Here is a 27,156-nt window from a genome sequence, read left to right as displayed (position 1 = left end):
ATTTTTTGGGCTATGGCAGTCAATTGAAAAACATTCTAACAGTATTACACATACTTTTAATGTGTAATACTGTCACGAACGTGTGGTTGAGAGACGGACCAAAACGCAGCATTTGGAAAATAAGCCATCTTCTTTTATTAACACCACGAAGATGAAACACGACACAAAACTCTATACAAACTAACAAAACAACAAAACGACCGTGAAGCTACAAACGTTGTGCACATACATACAGGCTACAAACGTTCTACATAGACAATTTCCCACAAATACCTAAAGCCTATGGCTCCCTTAAATATGGCTCCCAATCAGAGACAACTATAACCAGCTGTCTCTGATTGAGAACCAAATCAGGCAGCCATAGACTTTTCTAAACACCTACACTCAACCATAGACTATACTAGACACATACACTAAACCATAGACTATTCTAGACACATCCACTCAAACACAACCCATACACTCTAACAAATCCCCCTAGACACTCCAAACCACCCAAGACAATACAAAAACACAAAACCTAACCCATGTCACACCCTGACCTAACTAAAATAATAAAGAAAACAAAGAATACTAAGGCCAGGGCGTGACAAATACAGTCATTTGCAAATTAGTCTGGCATAATGTATTTAATCTCACCACCACTAATGAGATGGGTGGGTTTGATGCTGTTTTTTTTTTTACATCCATTGTGAATGACAACAGTTCCTCTCTCAATGCGAAATATATTTCCAACACTCACCTGCGATAAACACCAAGCCTTGGTGTGAAATAGAACATTGTCATGCTCTGATTCCATTCTCCAGATAACCTTGCGAACAGGCGTGTGTTACCTGCTGCAGTATATCTCCGAGATCTGTGGCTCAGCTCTTTGGCTGCCATTTGCTCTCGGTGTATCATACAATGCGTCTATAAAACATACTTCTACTTGCAGTGAAGCCGCTCACCATCTACATCACATACAGTCATCTAACAGGCTCCCATCCAGAGCGATCTGCAGAAGCAACCAGGGTCAACGCCCTGCTCAAGGGCATGTCGACAGATCTCCACAAGGTGACAAACGGGACCCGAACCAGCGACCATCAGCCACCGGCCCAAGCTCCCAACCGCCAGGCCACCAGCCCTCTAAGACCCCCCCCCCCCCCACACAGTTTCCCAATAGCTGCCCCACAACTATCCGAGACCCCACCCCCAAGACTCTCACTTGAATGAGAGTGTGTGTATATGCATGTGTACATACACCTGCGCGGCATCATCCTCAGGCAAACAAGCATTAGCTGTTACAACACTGCCCCTCGTGTCATTCAAACAACTTTGTATTTTTACTTTTTTTTTTACTTTATCTTTGACCGTCATTCTATCCCCCGCCCAGCAACTCCACTCCCACTTGTCTCCAATTCCCACACCCAACCCTCAGCTTACTTCAGCCCATCCTACCTGTCTCTGCTGGCCACCCTCTTTGGATTTCTACACCCCGTGTATCTTTCAACCATGCTGTGATGTTTAACATACAGTTTGAATCCATCAAATCAAATCTACAGATTGCGAGTTAAGATAAATACTTTTACTAAGAGTATTAGTATATTTGTAATTGACTGACCCGGTCTCTCCAGATCTCCCAACATGCTATTTCTAGGGTCCATTTTAGATCAATGTTATGCATATTCAGCCATTCCTAGACCCTGAGACCAGAAAACAGGCTACCTGAGGGCACACCCAAAATAAATGGTCTATTGATTCTTTATCCTCACAACAAAATCTACAGAGCTGCTATGATTGTATGGCCCAAATATTCTACATTTAGTTGGTGGCAAGAGTTCTGTATAATCATTTTTGCTGAAATGCACAAAATCTTGAATCTTGCTTAATTTTATATATCAACTCATCCACGCTGTACCATGGAATCAGTACATCAAAAATCTCCCAACTATTTTGCAATCTGTATGGCACAGCTGTCAACATCCTGGTCCTCAAATGAAACTAGTATACTTTCCTCATTTATGCTATTTTTATTCCTCCACCAGTTTTGATCCTTTATATTGGGCAGACAGACCAGTTCACTACCTCTCCCGCTGCCACATGCTTCCTCCATTTGTGGTAATGCTGTAATCAATTGGTTGTTATCTTGGATTTCAGCAGACCTTCCCATATTCATTAACACGGTATTTTATTTTGTTTATCTGTCGGCCCCAGCCTCAAATTCAGCCCCTGTGTGTAGCTAACTGACCCTCTCTGCCCATTCATCGCCATTTACCCATTGTTGTTGTCTTAGCCGTTTACCCGTTGTTGTCTTAGCCCTCCCAATRAACACCTGTGCTTTATGCCTCCCTCTAATATCYATATGCCTTGTATACTGTTGTTTAGGGTAGCTCTCATTGTTTTATTTTACTGCGGAGCCCCTATTCCCGCTCTACATGCCTCGTTTAGCTCCCTTGCCCCACCCRCCACACATGCAGAGACCGCATCTAGCTTAACTCGCGCTTCCAGAGGTGCAGCCTCTTTCATCGTCACTCAATAACTAGGTTTACATCCACTGTACTCGCACCCTACCATGCCCTTGTCTGTGCATTATGCCCTGAGTCTTTCCTACCACGCCTAGAAGTCTGTTCCTTTTACTCTCTGTTCTGAAAGCACTAGACGACCAGTTCTTACAGCCTTTAGCCGTACCCTTATCCTACTCCTTCTCTGATCCTCTGGTGATGTAGAGGTTAACCCAGGCCCTGTGTGTCCCCACAGGGCTTCTCATTTGTTGACATCTGTAACCGGAAAAGCCTTGGGTTCATGCATGTTAACATCAGAAGCCTCCTCCCTAAGTTCGCTTTATTCACTGCTTTAGCACACTCCGCCAACCCTGATATCCAAGGTGTGTCTGAATCCTGGCTTAAGAAGGCCACCAAAAATTCTGAAATTTCCATCCCCAATTACAACATTTTCCGTCAAGATAGAACTGCTAAATGGGGCGGAGTTGCAATCTACTGTAGAGAGAGCCTGCAGAGTTCTGTCCTGRTATCCAGGTCTATGCCCAAACTGTTTAAGCTACTACTTTTCAAAATCCATCTCTCCATTAATAAGTCTGTCACTGTTGCCGCTTGTTATAGACCACCGTCAGCTCCCAGCTGTGCCCTGAACACCACACGTGATTGATTGCCCCCGCACTCTATCGTCAGAGTTTGTACTGTTAGGTTGACCCTAAATCTGGGATATGCTTAACCTCTCTGCGGCACGTAGATCGGTAGCTCCCACGCTCTTCAACAGCCAGTGAAACTGCTGGGCGCTTAATTTCAAAATACAGAAATACTCATCTATAAAAATTCAGGAAAAACAAAACATATTTTCATGGTTTTATAGAGATAACTTCTTACTGTGAATCCAACCCACGGTGTGAATTGTAAAAACAATGCTTTACGCGCGAAAGCATACCTTACGATTATAAGAACATAGACCCACTAACACATCATACAAAACAGTAGCCAGCCTAGATAGAACAGTTTTAAACAAATAGAAATAGAGATAAAATTGCTGCAGCACTCAGCAGACATTCATTTACCTCATAAATGTGTTCCTTTTGTTCCGATAAAGTCTCTTTTTATACCCACAAAACCTCCGTTTTTTCTCGCGTTTTCTTCAGTAATCTACAGGCCTCAAACCGCAATCAAACAGAAGAAGAAAAAAAAATCACAAATTGTATCCGTAAAGTTCATAGAAAGCATGTCAACGATGTTTATAATTCAAAACTCAGCGTTTTTTTTAGCCGTACAATTAATCGATAATATTCAAACCGCGACAATAAACTGTCGTCAATATAAAAATGTAAACAAAGAAACCGGCACTCTCTCGGTTGTGCACATGAAAAACCTCTGTGACACGGCAGGGTCCACTCATTCAGCACTGCTCTTACTTCCTCATTTTTTGTCAGCAAAAAGACTGAACATCTTTCTAAAGACTTTTTCACATCTAGTTGGAAGGCATCAGAACTCCAATTTAGTCCTAAGTCAATGATACTTATGCGCAGTTGAATAGAAAACTACAAAACCACAAAAGAAAATACTTCCTAGATGGATTTTCTCAGTTTTTTCACCTGCAAATCACTTCTGTCTAACTCAACAACTATTTTAACCAGTTTGAAACTTAAGCAGTGTGTCTATACAAGTTATACCAGTTTATATGCATATCATATATTCTGGGCCCGAGATGCAGGCAGTTTAATTTGGGCATGCATTTCATCCAAAATTCCGAATGCTGCCCCCTACCCTAGAGAAGTTAACTCCCTTCTTACCTCATTTGCACTCACTGTATAGAGACTTTTTGTTTTCTTTTGTTCCACTGTGTTATTGACTGTATGTTTTGTTTATTTATGTGTCGAATTCCTATGCTTTATCTTGGCCAGGTCACAGTTGCAAATGAGAACTTGTTCTCAACTAGCCTACCTGGTTAAATAATGGTGAAATAAAAAAATATATATAAAAAAACACCAAGCAAGCGGCACCATGAAGACCAAGGAGCTCTCCAAACAGGTCATGGACAAGGTTTGGAGAAGTACAGTTAAGGTTTTTATTTTAAAAATATCTGAAACTTTGAACATCCCACAGAGCACCATTAAATCCATTATTAAAAAATGGAAAGAAAATGTCACCACAACAAACCTGCCAAGAGAGGGCCGCCCACCAAAATTCACGGACCAGGCAAGGAGGGCATTAATCAGAGAGGCAACAAAGAGACTAAAGATAACCCGGAAGGAGCTGCAAAGTTCCACAGCAGAGATTGGAGTATCTGTCCGTAGGACCACTTTAAGCCGTACACTCCACAGAGCTGGCCTTTACAGAAGAGTGGCCAGAAGAAAGCCATGCTTAAAGAAAAAATAAGCAAACACATTTGGTGTTCGCCAAAAGACATGTGGGAGACTCCCCAAACATCTGGAAGAAGGTATTCTAGTCAGATGAGACTAAAATTGAGGTTTTTGGCCATAATGGAAAAAGTTATGTCTTGCACAAACCCAACACCTCTCATCACCCCGAGAACACCATCCCCACAGTGAAGCATGGTGGTGGCAGCATCATGCTGTGAGGATGTTGTTCATCGGCAGGGACTGGGAAACTGGTCAGAATTGAAGGAATGATGTATGTCGCTAAATACAGGGAAATTCTTGAGGGAAASCTGTTTCAGTCTTCCAGAGATTTGAGACTAGGACAGAGGTTCACTTTCCAGCAAGACAATGACCCTAAGCATACTGCTAAAGCAACACTCYAGTGGTTTATGGGGAAACATTTAAATGTCTTGGAATGGCCTAGTCAAAGCCCAGACCTCAATCCAATTGAGAATCTGTGGTATGACTTAAAGATTGCTGTACACCAGAGGAACCCATCCATCTTGCAGAGGCTGGAGCAGTTTTGCCTTGAAGAATGGGCAAACTTTCCAGTGGCTCGACGTGCCAAGCTTATAGAGACACACCCAAAGAGACTTGCAGCTGTAATTGCTGCAAAAGGTGGCTCTACAAAGTATTGACTTTGGGGTGGTGAATAGTTATGCACGCTCAAGTTCAGTTTTTTGTCTTATTTCTTGTTTGTTTAACAATAAAAACGATTTTGGCTCTTCAAAGTTGTGTAAATCAAATGATACAAACCCCCKAAAAATMTATTTTAATTCCAGGTTGTAAGGCAACAAAATAGGAAAAAGGTATCCCAAACAATAAGGGGATTTGATGATTCCATACAATTCCATATMTTAGCTTAGTAGAAACTCAGCCCAGAGCCCATAGACCTTAGGGCAGAGGTTCCTAAACTAGGGGTCACGACCCCATGTGGGATCGCCTGATATGGAAATGGMGTCACGGGAGAATTTCATCAATCCAGAAGAGAAAAAATATCAGGATCAAACACTTCATGAGAGCCCATGAGCTCATGTTGTGCAACATTTCTATAGGCTATGCAATTTCTAAAAGCTATGCAATTGCGTGAGAAAACAGAGTGATGGCCTCTATTAAAAAGAGGAGGATCCCATCAGCTTTCTATAGGCTAGGCCTACTATGTTTATTTCTCAACTTTCCTAATATTAAGCACATTGCTTATCTTTACAACAGTGCATTAAGGCCACACGAAGGGGATGCTGCCATGAAATTCTAGGCATTATCAAGTGCTTGTCAAATTGTGAATGAGAGACTGATAAAGTGTGTACAGCCTGCGCAAAACAAAACAAAGCAGAGCTCATGCAGACTTACAATGTATTATGAAACATGTAGCCCAATGTTTGTCGAACAACTAAAATTACATTAATAACACTACATTAAGCATATAGGAGTACTTATATATTTGTCATCCACTCAACACAGAATAGCTGCATATGCGTTTGGAGAAAATATACTTCATATTTTATTCAGCTTTGTTCGATTGTATTATTCATACTATAAAATAAAGCCACAGTTTACTCAATCCAACTGAGAATCTGTGGTATGTCTTGAAGAGTGCTGTACACCAGCGGAACCCATCCAACTTGAAGGAGCTGGAGCAGTTTTGCCTTGAGGAATGGGCAAAAATCCCAGTGGCGCTGAAATGATTGATACTTTTACTCAAGTATGACAATTTAGTACTTTTTCCACCACTGGATGTGGCTGGGGGTTATAGGATTTATTTCCCATGACCCATCAATTTAGACAAGTGTGTCTGGGTAAGTGTCATCTAATATTTACAACATATTTTTATGTGGACACTTTCTGTTTACCTGGAARTGTTCCTTATTGCAGGCTACTACAACTTTTAGTCTTAATCTTTACTACACTACTCACTGTTTAGCACATGACCTCAAATGTGAATCCTTAAAGAGATGGGTGGGGCTGGCTTAAGTGTAACGGCTTTCGTTGGTGGAAGGAGAGGAGGACCAAAATGCAGCGTGGTACATATCCATAATATAATTTAATCGAGAATGAATACAAAATACAAAAGAACAAGAGAATAAATGAAAACCGAAACAGTACCGTATGGTGCAAACACTAACACAGGAAACAATCACCCACAAAACACAATAGAAAACAGGCTACCTAAATATGGCTCCCAATCAGAGACAACGACTGACACCTGCCTCACCTGACTGACACCTGTTTGTCCTAGAACCATACTAGGACAAACACATAGAAATATAACAACAGAACAAAACATAGAAAACAACATAGAATGCCCACCCCAACTCACGCCCTGACCAACTAAAATAAAGACATAAAAAAGGAACTAAAGGTCAGAACGTGACATTAAGAGGGTGTGAACAATGCTGAAAGGGTGTAGACAAAGGAGAGCTCTCCAGTAGGTTCCAAAACATTCAAAGGCCCTTTTCTCAAAAGTGAGTTTAAAAGTTTAATCAAATTTCAAAGCAGAATTACTTTACCATTGTTCCTCAAAAAATGCAATATATGATATACCATTTGTTAGCTCTGAGTCTCTACTATTATCCAATGTAAAAAAAACTAATTTCAGATTTTGCTACATAAGACCGATTTGAGCTGGTGAGTCACATATATGGAAATACTTTAGTACCAAAAAAGGGGTTAAATATGGGTAAAAAAAAACAACATTCCTGAGCATTCTTATATCTCTCAGATATAGGACAAACACTTCAAAATACGCTTCCTTTTGATAGTCAAAAAATCTATCTGTTTTGCCATGTATGTTTCTACGGGCTAATAGCATTAAGGCCAAATTCAATGTTTCTTCCATTTGTTTTTTACTTTATACCTACAGGGGTCCTAAAATTCAAAATTAAATAGCTAAATGATTCTTGGTATGACTGTGGCTGAGGCGGTCACAAAATGTTGTCAGCCGGTGATTGTCAAGCAAATATCTGTCGGTCTCATGGTAATTAACAGTTAATTGACCTAAACACATTTAGCATCTCCTGGCTTCCACACATAGCCTACAAGCCACTGATGCAGACCTTTGGAACATATTGACTCAGCAAAAAAATAAACATACCTTTTTCAGGACCCTGTCTTTCAAAGATAATTCGTAAAAATCTAAATAAATTCACAGATCTTCATTGTAAAGGGTTAAAACACTGTTTCCCATTGTCATGTTCAGTTTACCAGTCCCTGCCGATGAAAAACATCCTCACAGCATGATGCTGCCACCACCATGCTTCACTGTGGGGATGGTGTTCTCGGGGTAATGAGAGGTGTTGGGTTTGCGCCAGACATAGCGTTTTCCTTTATGGACAAAAAGCTACATTTTAGTCTCATCTGACCAGAATACCTTCTTCCATTTGTTTGGGGAGTCTCCCACATGCCTTTTGGCAAACACCAAATGTGCTTGCTTATTTTTTTGTGCTCTGTGGAGTGTGCGGCTTAAAGTGGTCCTGTGGACAGATACTCCAATCTCAGCTGTGGAGCTTTTCAGCTCCTTCAGGGTTATCTTCAGTCTTTTTGTTGCCTCTGATTAATGCCCTCCTTGCCTGGTCTGTGAGTTTTGGTGGGTGGCCCTCTCTTGGCATGTTTGTTGTGGTGCCATACTCTTTATTTTTTTAAATAATGGATTCAATGGTGCTCTGTGGGATGTTCAAAGTTTTGGATATTTTTTTATAACTCAACCCTGATCTGTACTTCTCCAAAACTTGGACTATTTTGTGTATGTCCAAATTAAAATCAATTTAAATTACAGGTTGTAATGTAACAAAATAGGGGAAACACCAAGGGGGATGAATACTTTTACAAGGCACTGTACAGTACATTAACAGATGCATGCTCAATATATTTATGTGGTGACACTTGATACGGTTACATAATATTGTTGTGGTATGTCACAAAATCATGTTACGGCCACACATAGCAATATTCATTTTATTTATCAATATTTTGCGAAGTCTTGCTAAGTGCATGGTCTCTATAGAAGGTGTAAACGTTACAGCCAAATGGTTACTTGCATAGTAGCAATATCAGAAATAGATATTAATATTAATAAAATAATATACAGTATGTACAAGAACAATATCAATAACGATATCAGTGATAGACGAGGTAGTTATATGCGTACAATCAGGGGTAAAGTGGCTGAGCAGCATGATAAAAAAAAAATTGTAGCAACAACGTATGGTGTATGTGTTAGGAGAGAGTCATGTGAATAGAGGCACTGCAGATAGTGCTGATGACTGGTCCGTCCAAACCACGCATGAACAAGGGAATCTATATTCGGAGAGCCTGTTTCTGTCCTGCCCTTGACTTTAGTGCAGGGCATGTGATGTCCATAGCCTCTTCGTCGCAAAACTCCCTGATCTTGTCAAAAATATAGTTTGTCTAGCTGTGTCCAGTCCAGGTGGTGCTTTTACAGGCAGACCATCTATGGGAGGAAGGATGACAGCGTTGCGCAGCAGCTGAAACCTGGTCCAGACAGTCCGAATGCTTCTTGGCGACAACACCAGGCTCCAGAGCATTGAAGCTGTAAAACGGAATAACAACAAAAAAAATCAAAAGACATTACAACCCTCCACAACAGCAATTCACCTCCCAAGTTTAGATAAGAATTCAATGAAAATGATTTGTTTTACCTGAGTGCTGGTACTGCTTGATCTGTGGCAGCAGCCTGAATTACGAAGTCAGGTGTTGTTGCCAAGCCATAGCTTTCCACCAGCACCATACCATCCTTCAGTCCAACCAGCTGTGGGATGTTTACCCCTGTCACAGTGCGGTCTTTCACAACACCAGCAATCTCAGACAAAGTGTTCACTCTGGTCTTTTTGAAGCGCTGCTTGATGAGGCCGAAGCACCAGTCAGGGGCAAACTTGGTGTGGCCTGTGATCAGGAAGTAAAGGTCCAGGCACAATACCAGAGCACAAACTTGTTCTTGTTTTGTCCACCGCAGTTATCACAATTCAGGTCCACACGTGTTTTCCCAACTCCATAGTTGGTGAAGAAATGGTGTATGTAGTTGATGACTGTGCTGCTGCCTTTGCTTGCTTGGGCCAGCTCTCTTTTTTATGACTGTATGACTGATGGATTAGAGTCAGGCATGTTCTACTGATTGATGCTGAAAGACAAATTCCAGATACAAATATTTTAGCATTATTATACAATTGATGCTAAATGGCATTCTGAGATAACATCACTGCACACAGTTCATACAGGTAGTGTTAGCTACTGTAGCTGTCACGCCCTGGCCATAGAGAGGCTTTTATTCTCTATTTTGGTTAGGCCAGGGTGTGACATGGGTGGGCATTCTACTTTCTTTATTTCTATGTTTTCTGTTTCTATGTTTTGGCCGGGTATGTTTCTCAATCAGGGACAGCTGTCTATCGTTGTCTCTGATTGGGAATCATACTTAGGCAGCCTGTTTTGCCACCTTAGTTGTGAGTAGTTGTCTGTGTTAGTGGCCTGTATAGCCCTAGTCAGCTTCATGGTCGTTTAGTTGTTTTTGTTGGCGACATTCATAAATAAAAAGAAATGTACGCTCACCATGCTGCACCTTGGTCTGGTCATTTCCACCTAGACAACACTCGTGACAGTAGCTAGCCAGCCATATGACGTCAGCTGGCTAGATAACAGCAAGCTTTAACTAGCAATACAAACCGATTGTCATAGTTGGTTAACTAAAGTTAACCAATAGGTTCAATGATAGCTAGCTAACTAGCTAACATTAGGCTACAACTAGCAATGCAAAATGGCATTCTGAGAAAACATCACTAACGTTACACATAAGTTAATGTTAGCTAGCAAGCCAGCCACCAAACCTCAGCTAATGTTAGCTAGCTAACAGCAAGCTTTAACTTGGGGTCTTTTGTTTAGACATGTCACGTTATCGTTAGCTATAATCCCAATCCATTGAGTAACATGACTAGCAATATAAACTGATTGTCATAGCAAGCTAAGGTTAACCAAATAGTGTTAGGTTCAATGTTATTCAGCAAGCCAGCCATCGACCTCTATGTGGCTAGCTAACAGCAAGCTTTAGCTTGCAATGAAAACAACTTTCTGACAAAATTAGAAACATATAATATCTGAATCTGTAGCTAGATTCTTACCTGTATACATGGATGAATGCTTCACGGCAGACTGCAACCCCTTTTATAAGACACCCTGTGTTTTTTCTGTTTAGTTTGCACACCTTGTTTGGCCCGTTGTGTTCCACTGATTTCAAAATGTGTTATTTTCAGAGTGAGAGAGAGTCAGCATTGCATGGCACGATTGTCGTCCAGAAAGTAGTCCATCATAACTTTTTCCCACTGACCTTTGTCGATAGCGCCTGATAAATTCAGGGCAGCAATGTTATTGAGAGCAGTAGCGACATATTTGCAGTTCTCCAATGGTAACGTTATATCGTTAAAAAAACTGCAATAGAAAGAATTATCTACACTTGACGAGCAGCTCATTTTATAGACAATAGATGCAACACCGCAGACCAATCCAAACTCATCTCTCTGCATGTCCAGCCCACTCATTATCTCAGCCAACCATGGCTAGMMGGAAGGTTACTGGCTTTCTCTGTGGCTAAACCAACTAGGCTCATCCTTTTACAATTTAATTRGTATTTACAGATGACATACAAGTTTGGAATTAAGGCACAAGAATGTTCACATGTTCGAGAAGGCATTTATGCCAAAAAATGCATTTTGATAAAACATATTTTTTACGTTCAAAAGGCTCTCCTGTGAAGTCGCGACTTGCGACATACGCCTAGTTTCCTGAATCGGGTCACATGTACAGTACTTCCATTAATCTTTTAAACTGGTACCGGGTTACCTTCAGACGAGTCTTGTGAGGCTTGTTAAAATCGTAGACAAAACAACCGACATGTACTGTATGTGTTCGTGAGAGTATCACCTTTCATGTTAGTGTGTAGCCCAAACCATTCGGACGTTACTGACAGAAGTTGGCACATCGGCGTTACCGACTTCAGTCACAGAGCAAAACGGAGAACACCATTGTGAGAGTSATCTTCCCATAGAGGGTTCATATTAGTATGTTTGTCAAACCGTTCAAACGCCACAGACGTTTCTGTGACAAGCCCGATTTTTTGGGATGTCTCCTGGTCTGGAAAAAGCCGCTGTAGCTCTGCCACTTGAGATGTAGCCCATGCAAAAAAAATCAAATCTCTAGCTTAAACAGACTGATTTTTATGTTTTTTTATTAGTATTATGCTAATTCGATTTCTACGGTGGTTCGGACATCGACTCTAATCTCTTCTCTGTCTCTTCCCAATACTAACCCTCTCGATTGCCTCTCAACCATTGACAGCGAGACTGACAGTAAACGTGCTGGATGTGAATGACAACGCCCCGCGGTTCAGACCCTTTGGAGTGGCCAACTTCTCAGAGAAGATTCTGGAAGGTGCTCAGCCAGGCACCACTCTGCTGTCGGTGTCAGCCGTGGACCCAGACAAAGGCCCTAATGGACAGGTCATCTACCAGCTGCTACACCTGCCCCGAGGGGACTACCTCAGACTGGAGGACCCCTCTACTGGTACAACACACGCACATATATACACACACACACTGTGTAGTCTTCAACAGCTTACTGTATATTCGAACTAAACTCACACCAAACTTGCATAAATGGATGTGAACACACAAACACACCAGACCTGGGTTCAAATACATGRATACCAGTATTTAAGTATATTTATTATTTGCTGTGTATTTGAAAGTATTTTCAAATATCTTCTTATAAGTAGCACACTGTTAGGTTCTAATTCTCAGAGTAAAAAACTCATCGGACACAATGAAAGCTTAAACAAGTTTAATTCTTCCCAGAGGATCAATACAGCTGCATTAGACAATGACATTTCACACAAGCACTGATATTTAACCCTTCCTCCTGAGGCTCCTCCTACACATCTGAACAGCCAATGCATCTCTGTTGCTAGACAGAACCTTAGTGATARCTGTTCTTCCTCACTTCATCTGACCTGACCTCTACCCCAAAGTGCTCACTGCTCCCCAACTCAAGTCTGTCATGGTGCCTGGTACCAGACTGTGTCTCTTCTCCTCCCAGAGGATCRCTCCCATAGGATCCCTGATGGCTAACAATAACATATCCTGACATAAAGTAAATGTTATACATTACCCTCTCTCCCTCAGTGACATAAGTATATTTAATATTCTCAGAACTCAACAACACACTCAAATCTCACTCAAAAAAAGGCAGATTAAAATTTCCTTTCATTCAAATATTATTTATTTTTTTGTGGTATAAAATAGACAATAACATACACTTATCAAACGTATTATACCTACCAATTTGCTAGCCTGGATATTAGTTTATCTATTCTTATCGTACTACTACTTCTACAATATACAGTACATCAGATTTTCACTGGAAGCCCATCTCTGCAGCCAATTCAAACACCCCCGGAATTGCTTCCAGTTTCTCCATCTCTTCATCAGAAAAGAGTCCCTGTTCGCCAGAGCTCACACACTGCTCCTAAAACTCCCTCCTCACTCTCTTGTAAAACTCCACCATGACCATATTACTGCCACGGTAACTAGGCTTCTCCAAAACTGTGCTCTGATGCAGCTGATAGTCATTAGTAGCCTACCAAACGTGCTAACTGCCTGGTACTCAGCGCTTCATTGRCCCCCTAATCACTGACATGAATGCACATGCAATCGAAACTCAATTCAAACACTTAATTAGAGCCCTGGCATTCAGAGTTTGAGTGGAATAGGATCACCTGTTGCGCAGTGAGAGCCAGCTCCTTATAGTTGGTTGATGCATGGAATGAAATAAGTGTTCCTATAAGCCCATGCTGCGCAACATTTATYTAGGCTATGCTATGCAATTGCATGAGAAAACAGTGTTCTGATTGCCTCTATTAAAAAGAGSATCTCACAAGCCTTCTATAGGCTAGGCCTGGCCTTCTATATTTATTTTTAAACTTTCTTTATATTAAGCACATTGCTCTGCTGTACAACTGGAGTAGACTACCTGGCTGGCATGAAAATTAACCGCAGGAGAAGCGTCCTCCATATGCTACTCAAGTGCATACAGATTACTTTTTTTTCTCTCCCTGTTCCGAAGGGTGCATGATAATGGCCCATTCTAAACCAAAACAAATTTCACACATATATTATTTAGTATATGTAAAGGCAAGATTAATTTGAGAACTTGTGAGTGATGCCCAGCATGTGCAGTCTAATGCAAGAAACAGAGCATGCATTTTTTGCCAGTTTTTCAAATCATAGTCGCACGTAGCCTAGGCCATAGGCATATATGTTTTGATAAGGTTTGTATCACAACTAAAGTGGCCAAATAACTCTAAGTGTAGCCTGTAGTCCTACTGTAGGACCCCTGGAACCAGGTTGGAGAGCTCATAGCGTACAGAGCCTAGTTCTTATAAGCCCAGTCATTGCGCAATCGCGTGTGAAAACAGACATTTGACTGACCACTATTTAAAAGAGGATCCCAGCTTTTTCGTGCTGCTATTTTTATCCCTCAATTCTTAAAATGAAGCACATTATGAAGCTTTACAACCGGTGTATAATACCTGTCATATTAAAAATGTAACCTCGGGAAGCGCTTCCTCCATTCGCTATTCGAGACCAGGRTAGGGATGCCGTTTTCTTTTGTAGGACATTCTAAATAAAAAATTTGCCCACACATATGTAGGCACACTGTAGGCTATATGTAATTTAGAATAGTCTGATGGATGATAATATTATCAAGTGCTTGTCAAATTGTGAATGAGAGACTGATGAAGTATGTGCAGCATGATCAAGAAACAGAGCAGAGGGCATGCTTTTCATGCYACTTTTTTCAGATCATCATTAGTCGCATCATGCAGACTTAGAATGTATTACAAATCAAAACATATAGTTTAAGCTTTGTATCACAACTGAAGTTACATAAATAAATCTAAATTAAGCTTAAAGGAGGACCCGTTTCAAATTATCACGTTATTAACCTCTCAAAACAATAGCCGCATGTGCGCACTCCCTCTGGAAATCGTTTGGAAAAAAGATCCTTTCTATTTTATTCAGCTATGTTCAATTGTATTGTTGTTACTGTAAAATAATTTAAACTCACAGTAATTTATTGGGTAGCACAGTGATGCCAAAACATTGGTAAATACCCAATAAATTACTGGGAGTTTATATATGGAGTGTGCGACTCTCTTTATTCTGATAGTTTATAGTTTATTCGCCGTTAGTCAGCAATTCCACACAAACTAATTTTTCTGGGTGTGCGACAGTTCATGTTATTTATTCTACTATAAAATAATTAAAAATATTGCCACGGAAATGGCAAATCTTGTCTGCTAAATTAACTAGTGTAGCCCACAGCCATATGTCCTAGCCAGATCAGGGCCTAAAATAAGGACGACTCAGAATATGCTATTCTATTCTTCTGAAATAGGTTACATTTTCTTCATATACTGTTTCTTTAAAACTGCCTGAAATAAATAATGGATTTATTATGATGGTGTTGGTTATATTAAATAGATTTATTAGACTTTTTAAAATGTAGATGTTCCAAAGGTCCGCATTAATGTCTTGTTGGCTATGCGTGAAAGCCCGGAGATGCAAAACATGTTTATGTTAACTAACGGTCAATTACCGAGAGACTGGCAGTWATTTGCATGACAGTTACGAGCTSACAAAATTTGATGACCGCCACAGCCTGACCTAAAGTCATACATTAAACCAGTTCTCGATGTAACTAAATGCGTTGTAAACATGGAATGTTAAAAAAAATACTAGAAAATGTGCAATGAACCAAATCCTGGTGAGAATCCTCCTCCCTTGATATATTTTCAAATAAGGCTGTAACGTAACAAAATGTGGAAAAAGTCAAGGGGTCTGAATACTTTCTTAATGTACTGCCGAACAGTCTAAGCGATTAGACTGTTCGGCAGTACATTAAGAAAGTATTCAGACCCCTTGACTTTTTCCACATTTTGTTACGTTACAGCCTTATTTTAAAATATATCAAATTGTTTATTTTCCTCATCAATCTACACACAGCACCCCATAATGACAATTACATTTCTGGGGGGGGAATGTATTAAAAATAAAAATAAACATAAGTATTCAGGCCCTTTACTCAGTACTTTCTTGAAGCACCTTTGACAGTGATTACAGCTTCGAGGCTTCTTGGGTATGATACTACAAGCTTAACACAACTGTATTTGGGGAGTTTCTCCCATTCCTCTTTGCAGATCCTTTCAAGCTCTGTCAGGTTGGATGGGGAGCGTCGCTGCACAGTTTCACTTCTCTCCAGAGATGTTTGATCGGGTTCAAGTCCAGGCTCTGGGTGGGCCTCTGAAGGACATTCAGAGACTTGTCTTGAGGCCACTCCTGCATTGTCTTGGCTGTGTGCTTAAGGTCGTTGTCCTGTTGGAAGGTGAACCTTCACCCCAGTCTGAGGTCCTGAGCGCTCTAGAGCAGGTTTTCATCAAGGATTTCTCAGTACTTTGCTCCATTCATCTTTCCCTCGATCCTGACTAGTCTCTCAGTCCCTGTTTATGAAAAACATRCCCACAGCATGATGCTGCCACCACCATGCTTCYCCGTAGGGATAGTTCCAGGTTTCCTCCAGATGTGACGCTTGGCATTCAGGCCAAAGAGTTTAATCTTGGTTTCATCAGAACAGAGAATCTTGTTTCTCATGGTCTGAGAGTKCTTTAGGTGCCTTTTTGCAAACTCCAAGCGGGCTGTCATGTGCCTTTTTAATTGAGGAGTGGCTTCCATCWAGCCACTCTACCATAAAGGCCTGATTGTTGGAGTGCTGCAGAGATAGTTGTCCATCTGGAAGGTTCTCCCATCTCCACAGAGGACTTCTGGAGCTCTGTCATAGGGTTCTTGGTTACCTCCCTGACCAAGCCCTTCTCCTCCGATTGCTCAGTTTGGCTGGGCAGACAATTTTAGGAAGAGTCTTGGTTGTTCCAAACTTCTTCCATTTAAGAATGATGGAGGACATTGTTTTCTTGGGGACCTTCAATGCTGCAGAAATGTTTTGGTACCTTTCCCCAGATCTGTGCCTCGACACAATCCTGTCTCGGAGCTCCATGGACAATTCCTGTCTCGGAGCTCCACGGACATTGCTTGGTTCTCTGACCTGCACTGTCAACTGTGGGACCTTAAATAGACAGGTGTGTACCTTTCAAAATCATGTCCAATCAATTMAATTTACAACAGGTGGACTCCAATCAAGTTGTAGAAACATCTCAATGATGATCAATGGAAACAGGATGCATCTGAGCTCAATTTCGAGTCTCATAGCAAAGGGTCTGAATACTTATAAAATTATTTTATTTTTAATACATTTCTAAAAACCTGTTTTCGCTTTGTCATTATGGGTTATTGTGTGTAGARTGATGAGATTTTTATTTTATTTTATCCATTTTAGAATAAGGTTGAATAATGTGGAAAAAGTCAAGGGGTCTGATTATTTTCCGAATGCACTGTAACTCCAAGACTTTTTGATTTTGTTCAATTTGTTGTATCTCATTTTATTAATTTAAATGTGTTTCTTGTATGTGTTACTGCAATTCTGCTTTTAGCTGACATAGTGCACATGAAACAAAATTAAATAAGCCATTATCATTTTAAATACATTATTTGATTCTTACCATTGATGATGATATTTGATGATAATGCAGAATGATACTGATGTCCCTGTACCATCCATGGTACGGACGGACTTGTGAAATTGTGTGTAGAAGCTCATTTTTAAAAAAGTATTGGGATTGTTGCCACCAAACTGAGTTCCAAATCTGTGTTGGTGCTTATTAACCAAACATTCAAACATTCGAAATGCTACTAAAGTTGCTTTTTAAAATGTTGATATCAACACTGTCTCTCCATTCAACCAAACATTCTAAATTCAAACATTCCACCAACTTTGTTTTGGTTGATTTTAGTATTTGTATGATTCAGAATTGCCATGACAATGAAAAMGGTCAAATTAACCCTATAAATGTCAACAGGGGTCAATTTTGACAATTTTTTTGATCCATCAGAAATTGTTGGACTTTTTCAAGCAGCTACTTACCGACAAGAAAACACAACAATTTAATATGATTTCTGTGTTATTACGGAGAAATGCAATATAATCGCTTTTTTACATGCTAGTGGTGAAGTATAATCTTTAAACTGAAAATGTTGACTCAACAAAATTTGGTACAGAAAATAAATAAATAAAAATATATTTTTAAGTYTTCACCCCCCTTGGCCTTTTTCCTATTTTGTTGCCTTACAACCTGGAATTAAAATAGATTTTTGGGGGGTTTGTATCATTTGATTTACACAACATGCCTACCACTTTGAAGATGCAAAATATATTTTTTMGTGAAACAAACAAACAACTTTGTAGAGCCACCTTTTGCAGCAATTACAGCTGCAAGTCTCTTGGGGTGTGTCTCTATAAGCTTGGCACATCTAGCCACTGGMATTTTTGCCCATTCTTCAAGGACAAACTGCTCCAGCTCCATCAAGTTGGATGGGTTCCGCTGGTGTACAGCAATCTTTAAGTCATACCACAGATTCTCAATTGGATTGAGGTCTGGGCTTTGACTAGGCCATTCCAAGACATTTAAATGTTTCCCCTTAAACCACTCGAGTGTTGCTTTAGCACTATGCTTAGGGTAATTGTCCTGCTGGAAGGTGAACCTCCTTCCCAGTCTCAAATCTCTGGAAGACTGAAACAGGTTTCCCTCAAGAATTTCCCTGTATTTAGCCCATCATTCCTTAAATTCTGATCAGTTTCCCAGTCCCTGCCAARGAAAAACATCCCCACAGCATGGTGTTCTCGGGGTGATGAGAGGTGTTGGGTTTGCGCCAGACATAGCGTTTTCCTTGATGGCCAAAAAGCTCAATTTTAGTCTCATCTGACCAGAGTACCTTCTTCGATATGTTTGTGGWGTCTCCCACATGCCTTTTGGTGAACACCAAACAWGTTTGCTTTATCTTTTCTTTAAGCAATGGCTTTTTTTCTGGCCACTCTTCCATAAAGCCCAGCTCTGTGGAGTGTACGGCTTAAAGTGGTCCTATGGACAGATACTCCAATTTCCACTGTGAAGCTTTGCAGCCCCTTTCAGGGTTATCTCTGGTCTCTTTGTTGSCTCTCTGATTAATGCCCTCCTTGCCTGGTCGGCCCTCTCTTGGCAGGTTTGTTGTCGTTTCAATATTCTTTCCACCTTTTTATAATGGATGTAATGGTGCTCCATGGGATGTTCAAAGTTTCTGATATTTTTTTATAACCCAACCCCGATCTGTACTTCTCCACAACTTTGTCCCTGACCTGTTTGGAGAGCTCCTTGGTCTTCATGGTGCCGCTTGCTTGGTGGTMCCCCTTGCTTAGTGGTGTTGCAGACTCTGGGGCCTTTCAGAACAGGTGTACAGGTGTATATATACTGGGATCATGTGACAGATCATGTGACACTTAGATTGCACACAGGTGGACTTTATTTAACTAATTATGTGACTTCTGAAGGTAATTGGTTGCACCAGATCTTTTTTAGGGGCRTCATAGCAAAGAGGGTGAATACATATGCACTAACCACTTTTCCGTTTTTTTTATTTTTAATTTGATRATTTTTTGTTATTTCTTTCATTTCACTTRACCAATTTGGACTGTTTTGTGTATCTCCGTTACATGAAATCCAAATAAAAATCCATTTAAATTACAGGTTGTAATGCAACAAAATAGGAAAAACGCCAAGGGGGATGAATAATTTTGCAAGACACTGTATGTACCCTGAAAATATATAGATATGGTGCCACCCCTGATTTGGGGTTGACAGCCACTATGACTAAACAATAACTAATATATTTGAATACATTTGTAGCTTCCAGTCAATGTCTCCATATACAAAGTTGAGAGTCTCATCTTTCATTTTTGGTCTCACTGGTATGTCAGATTAGCTAATTCGCCAATTTCTCAGTATCACAGAAACACTTTAAATAAATAACAGAAAAATTTTCATGATAAGTTCAACTGTTCAAAACATGAAAAACATGCATAAACTTGTATTTTAAAAGCTCAAATTTGACCCTAAATGTGTGAGAATGTTCAAATATATGTGTATTTGGGGGAATTAAAACCATGTACTTCAGTGGTTATAACTACGTTAGCGCTTTTAGGCTTAATGGTTATAGTTTAGACAGTTACACCAACTTTTAGAATTAATAATATTCTTCTAATTGTAGACATTCAGTTACATAGGATTGTTCAAATATTCCCCATGTAATGTTAATGCGGTGCTAACATTGCTGCCATATAATTTTGTAGTGTCATGTAAATGCATCATAATGCAGAAACCTCAATGTCCCAACTCTCTAAATACATATCTCTAGATGTAGCCATAGATAGAGAATCCTGTCACAATACACTTTACAGAAAAAGGAACATACAGGCTATATGGTCTATAGATGTAGCTACTATGTATCATGTCAAATCAGTTTTACATTGAACCCACAAACAATGGCAGATTTGAAATTCACAGAAATGCAACCAGATTTGATTGAATTTGAATTTGATTCCTTCTAGAAATGATTCGCTGGGTATTGAAGCTAATTTACAAATAATCAACCAAACATTCTAAATGAAAACATTCTACCAACTTGCCATGACAAAAATTATGACATTTTTTGATGTAGCATATTATACAATACAATGGGTGGGTCTAATCTTGAATGTTGATTGGTTAAAATCGCATTCCAGCCTGTATCTAGTCCACAAGTTACCACCGGCTAAATCTATGARGTTAAAAATGCCTATTTACTCTGTCCCGTTTGATTGAGCAATCCACTGTCTCATCAGCCCAGCCAGGCAATTTATACATTTGATCTCTACTATAAAAAGCATCTAGACATTTTCTCACATTTKTTTTACACTAACATTTAGGTTTCAACAGTGGACGTTTGTATAAACCTTGCTGTCTGTCTCTTTGACCTTTATGACATTGTTTCAATATTCAAATTCGATATCCAGCTGTCCCATAGTAATGAACGTGTCGGGAGTCGGGACGAGACAGACAAGCAGCGTTTTCTCAGCCAGTCGAAGTCAGGAATCATGGATAAATATACAAAGAAATATAAATTGAAAAAAGGTKAAATGAAACGAAGTGCAGCTAGTTTGCAGTCTTTCCAGCTTCAGCTTGAAGTGATTGTGTTAGCTGTGTTGTTGAACAACAGTGTCCTGACGAGAGAGCAAATGTCCTATGCCAGGCGAAATTGCACCTCATTAGCTCATTGTTATGGATGTATCCCAAATAAATGTCATTAGAAAACAGTTTAAACAAATACAAATGCAGCTACTTTGCTGTTATTCAGCCAGTATGGCAATGGAACATTTAGAACGAACAACTGGGTCTCTTTCATAGATACAGAACAAAAAGACTGAACGTCTGGGACTGGCAACCAAACCGATTGAACAAATGACCAGTCAGCTTGGGTAGCAACCRTAGATTTGTGTCGGGACTATGTCTGGAAGGAWYAAATAGTATGAATAAATTCATCAAAATAAGGTTTAAAATTAAAACATGTCAATAATTATTTGAATATGTTGGTAACCCATTGTATAAAAGTGATAATGCGCTCAAAGCCTGTGTTTGGAGGATATTGGCACAGTGTGCCGGCCCGGGCCTAACGACTCCCGTGCCAATATATTCACCAAACACCGGCTTTGAGGGRATCAAATCAAATTCGAATCAAATTTTATTGGTCACATACTGTAGACCGGGGTTAGTTGTCACACTTTTACAAATTCATGTATTTCTCAGCACCAGTATATCTTATTTTCACTGTTAGGAGAAAAAACAAGGTCTTCGGTTGAAATGGGGACCATTTGTTATCCTCATATCTTATTCCAACACGGAGCCATTAAACACACTCTGTCCGAGGTTGGTTGTCACACAGTATGGGGTTGGTTGTCACAGCGTTTGCCATTCGTTTTTCAGCAACAAATGAACCAATATACAACGTTTTTGAAAAAGTCYAGCCTTTATTTGAAAAAAAGGAAAGCCTTTATTTACTGAACAGTATTTCTATCTAACATTATACGAATAAATGTGTAGAAATAAATTCAACATTGTTGAATATTTGCTTTGGCATTGCAGTTCTTACTCTACTCAAATGTTCATATCAATGCTTAATAAAACAAACAAAAGTAGGGTACTACCCTAGTACCCTAGCCCCCCCCCCCCCTAAGAATAATGTCTAATTGCTGACACAAAAAAGCAACATTTGGGGAAAAGAATTGCATGTGGATAAAGGTCATGCTTAGGCGAATAAACTATAAAGAGAAATATATGGCTACAGTTTACACTTTTTTTGTTATTTCATGAAATATATTTTTTTGTTGAAAATTTTTAAAGTACCGGGGTAACTGGCATCCCGGGGGGGAAGATTATGGGATATGGTTTCACACAAGTGTGTTAAAATCCATTTAATCCATTTTATTTAGACATTTTTTAGTAAGTCATTCTAAATCTAGTTGTCTTATTTTAATTATTTAAATGAAATATGGGGGGAAATGGTGTTGCACATTAACATCCCCACTATGAGGAGATTTTATGTAAATTCACTCTTTTTAACTCACCTGCACATTCATTTCCTTTGTCTTACCTTTTCCATACAATCCATTATGTACAATTGCAGTGAATATGATTTGAATAATGCAAGATTTGAAATCCCAGCAGTATTTAAAATGACATTCAGGAGCAAAAAGATTGCAATAGTTGTTTTTAATTAATAAAAAATATATATTAATTGGAATGTAATATTTTCATGGAATATCAATCAATCATTCAAATGTATTTATAAAGCCCTTTTACGTCAGCAGATGTCACAAAGTGCTATGCAGAAACTCTAAAACCCCAAATAGCAGGCTAGGAAAACTCCCTAGAATGGCTGGAACCTAGGAAGAAACCTAGAGAGGAACCAGGCTCTGAGGGGTGGCCAGTCCTTTTCTGGCTGTGCCGGGTGGAGATTATAAGAGTACATGGCCAGATTGTTCTTCAAGATGTTCAAACGTTCATAGACGACCAGCAGGGTCAAATAATAATAAGTGGTTGTAGAGGGTGCAGCAGGTCAGTACGTCAGGAGTAAATGTCATTTGGCTTTTGATAGCCGAGCATTCAGAGGTCGAGACAGCCGGTGCGGTAGAGAGAGAGTCAAAAACAGCAGGTCCAGGACAAGGTACCACGTCCGGTGAATAGGTCAGGGTTCCCTAGCCYCAGGCAGAACAGTTGAAACTGGAGCAGCAGCATGACCAGGTGGACTGGGGACAGCCAGGAGTCATCAGGCCAGGTAGTCCTAAGGCAAGATCCTAGGGCTCAGGTCCTCCGGGAGGGGAGGGAGAGAGAATTAGAGGGAGCATACTTAAATTCACACAGGACACCAGATAAGACAGGAGAATTACACCAGATATAACAGACTGACGTGCCATTGGAACACAGGAGTGATGGTTGCTGATAATGGGCCTCTGTACACCTATGTAGATATTCCATTAAAAAATATGCAGTTTCCAGCTACAATAGTCATTTACAACATTAACAATGTCTACACTGTATTTCTGATCAATTTGATGTTATTTTAATGGACAAAYAAATMAGCTTTTCTTTCAAAAACAAGGACATTTCTAAGTGACCCCAAACTTTTGAACGGTAGTGTAATAATGGCGTCACCAGCCGAATCCTAATCGAACTGGCACAAGTTGTGAAAATGGGCTACGCTAGCCCAAGTTTACCCTGACCGGGCTCGAATTTGCGAATTAGATTAGAGTCAGCTGGAATTTGGCCCTAAATTTAAGTGCCGGTGGAAACAGGGCGAATGTGACAACCATCCCTAAACACCCCCCAATGCTAATTAAGATGCTAGTTACCGCATGATTTGATCTATGGAAAAAAAATACACATTTAAATAAAGCTCTTCCTTTCCTCTTTTCAATAAGGTAATTGTTTATGGATGCTACCATCATATAGCTATTTATGAAAGAAATAAGAAGCATATGATTATATTCTTTCACCCTTGAAAAATGCAAATATTCCTCTCACCTCAATATTTTTAGATCCTGTCCTGAATTGACCACATGGATGAACTCTCCTATAGAGGACAAACATTTTTATCTTGAAATTCAATTATTACACAGCCCCTTCTGGATTTTGAGTAATAAGCACTGTGACAACCAACCTGTGAGACAACCAACCCGTTCTCCCCTATAATTAGTATGTGTATGATGAGAAGTGTGCTGGTAACCATTTTGTTGTTGTGCAGGTAAGATCGTAGCCAACCGGACAGTGGACTTTGAGCAGGTGCAGTGGCTGAACTTCACAGTGAGAGCTCAGGACCACGGCAGTCCACCCAGAGTGGCTGAGCTTCCTGTCTACCTGCGTATAGTAGACATCAATGATAACAAGCCCATCTTTACACAACCCTCTTACCAGGTACCAAAAATACTAGTTCATAACATACACTGCAAACATACCCTTAATGCGTCAGCATACTTCGGTTCAGCTGGCACGTAGTCGAACTCGGCTAGGCGAACTGAACGGGTGTTCTCACATACTACCTTAAAAGACATTCACTTGAGAAAAAAAAGATAACTCAAGAAATATGTCATAAATGTCTACGTTTTTCCCAAGAAGATCTTAGTCGCTCAATTTTACATGTAAGATGTTTGGTGCAGTATTTGTCAAATATTTTTTTTTGCATGAAAACAATTTGTTTCTTGTTGAATCACACTTCATTGAATAATCCCTACTGTTGACCAATCACCAACAAAGGGGCATAGACGTTGGCTACCGACTTCGGCTTTCCTCGAGAAAAAATGTGTGTGCACGAACAGCCGYAAAAACACTTGCGGAAGACCAAAACAAACAAAAACGTCAATTTTTTGGGTCGTTATATATGCACAAACTATTTCGGGTGGGATGCATGCGGACACCTTTAATAGTACTCACTTGATATCATTTCTATTGTGATGGTCTGAGTTTGTGCTTGTCTGTGTGTATGCTGATGTTGTTGTGTCATGCTGTCCCTTTGCAGAAGCCAGTGTTTGAGGATGTTGACTTGGGCACGGTCATAGTYACAGTCAGTGCCACAGATGCAGATTCGGGCCTCTTCTCTGCCATCGAGTACGGCCTGGTAGACGGAGAGGGCAAGTTTGGCATCACTCCCTCCACTGTGAGTTCTGTAACATGTTTTAACACGTGAAGAAACACACACACACACACACACACACACTTTGCAGTGCTTGAAGTGGACTTATTTTTACTTCACGTATCACTGAACTTCACAAATTGGTGCAGGCACTCATTTTTGGGTGCTGGTACTGTTTATATTTAGGAGCTGGAACTTTTTAGCCAATATTCTGTAGGGGTTGATGGTCCTCGAGCAGTAGAAAACTCAATGTGCTGGTACTAGCTACCGGTGTGCACCTGCCCAATCCAAGCACTTACGCACAAACACACATACATACATACATACACACAAACACAGACACACACACACGCACTCGCTCCCCTCTTTTGTTTTCACTCTATTTTGTACTCTTTCAAAGAAAAAGAACAGACTCATCTACATTGAATGTACAAAACATTAGGAACAAACCCCTTCCAAATATTGAGTTGCACCCCCTTTTTCCCTTAGAACAGCTTCAATCCATTGGGGCATGGACTCTACAAGGTGTCGAAAGCGTTCCACAGGGATGCTGGCCCATTTTGACTCCAATGCTTCCCACAGCTGTGTCAAGTTGGCTGGATGTCCTTTGGGTGGTGGACCATTCTTGATACACACGGGAAACTGTTGAAACACAGCAGCGTTGCAGTTCTTGACACACTCAAACTGGTGCGCCTGGCACCTACACTTAAATCTTTTGTCTTGCCCATTCACCCTCTGAATGTCACACATACACAATCCCATGTCTCAATGGTCTTGAGGCTTACAAATCCTTCTTTAACCTGTCTCCTCCACTTCATCCACACTGATTGAAGTGGTCTTAACAGGTGACATCAATAAGGGATCATAGCTGTCACCTGGATTCACCTGGTCAGTCTATGTCATGGAAAGAGCAGGCGTTCCTAATGTTTTGTACACCCAGTGTATGTTGCCTGATCATCGAAATTGCACTTAAATGTGGAATATGGGACCTGGAATGATACATCTTACTAGCCTAAGAAGAAAGACATTTTCAGATACAAGGGGACTTTGTTGAGGTAAAGGAGGAGACTCGAGTCCAAGGTTGCGGTTGGAATAATAGCTTTTTAAGGATCACTTTACTCTTTTGGTGTGTTGTTCATTAGTCCACTGTTAATACAGTCCCCCAAAATGGTCAGGTTTTTTAAGATGGAGCACTCTCACCACAGAGCAGAAATTGTGATGATGATGCTGCCTTTTACCTCATATTAGTGAACTATCCCTTTACCTCAGAGCTCCTTGGGTACAAGCTAGTGCAAAATGAAACGTCCTTAATCTAGAGGTATGCATTGATCACTTCAGTGTCACAATTATGTACATTATTTCTGACATGAAACAGACATTACATTCTTGTAAGGGGGATTAACTTTTGTCAAAGTGTTCGTTTTTCTGCCTAAATGTTCTATCTCTGCTGTTTTGACTCCTGTCAGTCTTCCGCATTTCATTGGAGTCTGGTGTAGTTGCCCTTAGACACTGATCTTGTGCAGTTTTGCATTTCCACTAATGGTAGGTAGTATAAATGTAAGCACATGTAACATGCCGGAAAATGTTTTTGCGGGTGTGACATTATATGGAGGACCCGGCAAGCCAGCCTATTCCCTATAATGTAAACTCCAACAGAAATTACTTCAAATGTATAACTTCAAATTAAACCAAATCGTTTGCACAAGGGCTGGGACGATGCCAGTATTGCGATACTCGTTAGTATTGTGGCAAGAAAARAAAACATGAAGCTGATTTAAKAWTTTTAGGAAAACACCCCTAATGTTGAAATTAAAAATCATTATGTTGTCATCCAGAGTCACATTTATTTATTTACTAACCTATAGCACATACTATTTTACATACAGCAGGTTTTTAAAGGACCAAATAGTTTGGTCTGCCTCCTGTTTTCATTTTTGCGATACTGGTATCGTACTGGGCCTAGGGGTGAGCTTTCTGGCGCCAAGAGCTGCTTAGGCATCACCCAAGTGGGTGCTACGCAGAGTGGAATTGGAGAAGTCCAGTGGCTATAAGTCAGGCTGGTTCTTAGACTTGCCATATACAAGACCATCA

At 40.2% G+C, this 27,156-nt stretch overlaps 1 protein-coding gene across 2 annotated transcripts in view; it reads left to right on the top strand.

Annotated features, from left to right (window-relative positions):
- LOC111951670 (cadherin-23-like) overlaps positions 1-27,156 on the top strand; it is a 67,835-nt gene that overhangs the window by 3,084 nt on the left and 37,595 nt on the right. For both annotated transcript variants that reach the window (XM_070434849.1, XM_070434848.1), the window contains exons 2-4: positions 12,203-12,427; positions 24,181-24,350; positions 24,952-25,089. In XM_070434849.1, the coding sequence (XP_070290950.1) occupies positions 12,203-12,427; positions 24,181-24,350; positions 24,952-25,089 (533 nt within the window). The remainder of the gene's footprint in view (positions 1-12,202; positions 12,428-24,180; positions 24,351-24,951; positions 25,090-27,156) is intronic.

Source organism: Salvelinus sp. IW2-2015, linkage group LG25 (assembly GCF_002910315.2).
Source record: "Salvelinus sp. IW2-2015 linkage group LG25, ASM291031v2, whole genome shotgun sequence".
In the NCBI taxonomy this organism is placed as follows: Eukaryota; Metazoa; Chordata; class Actinopteri; order Salmoniformes; family Salmonidae; genus Salvelinus; species Salvelinus sp. IW2-2015.
This window is presented reverse-complemented; position numbering and strand designations above follow the sequence as displayed.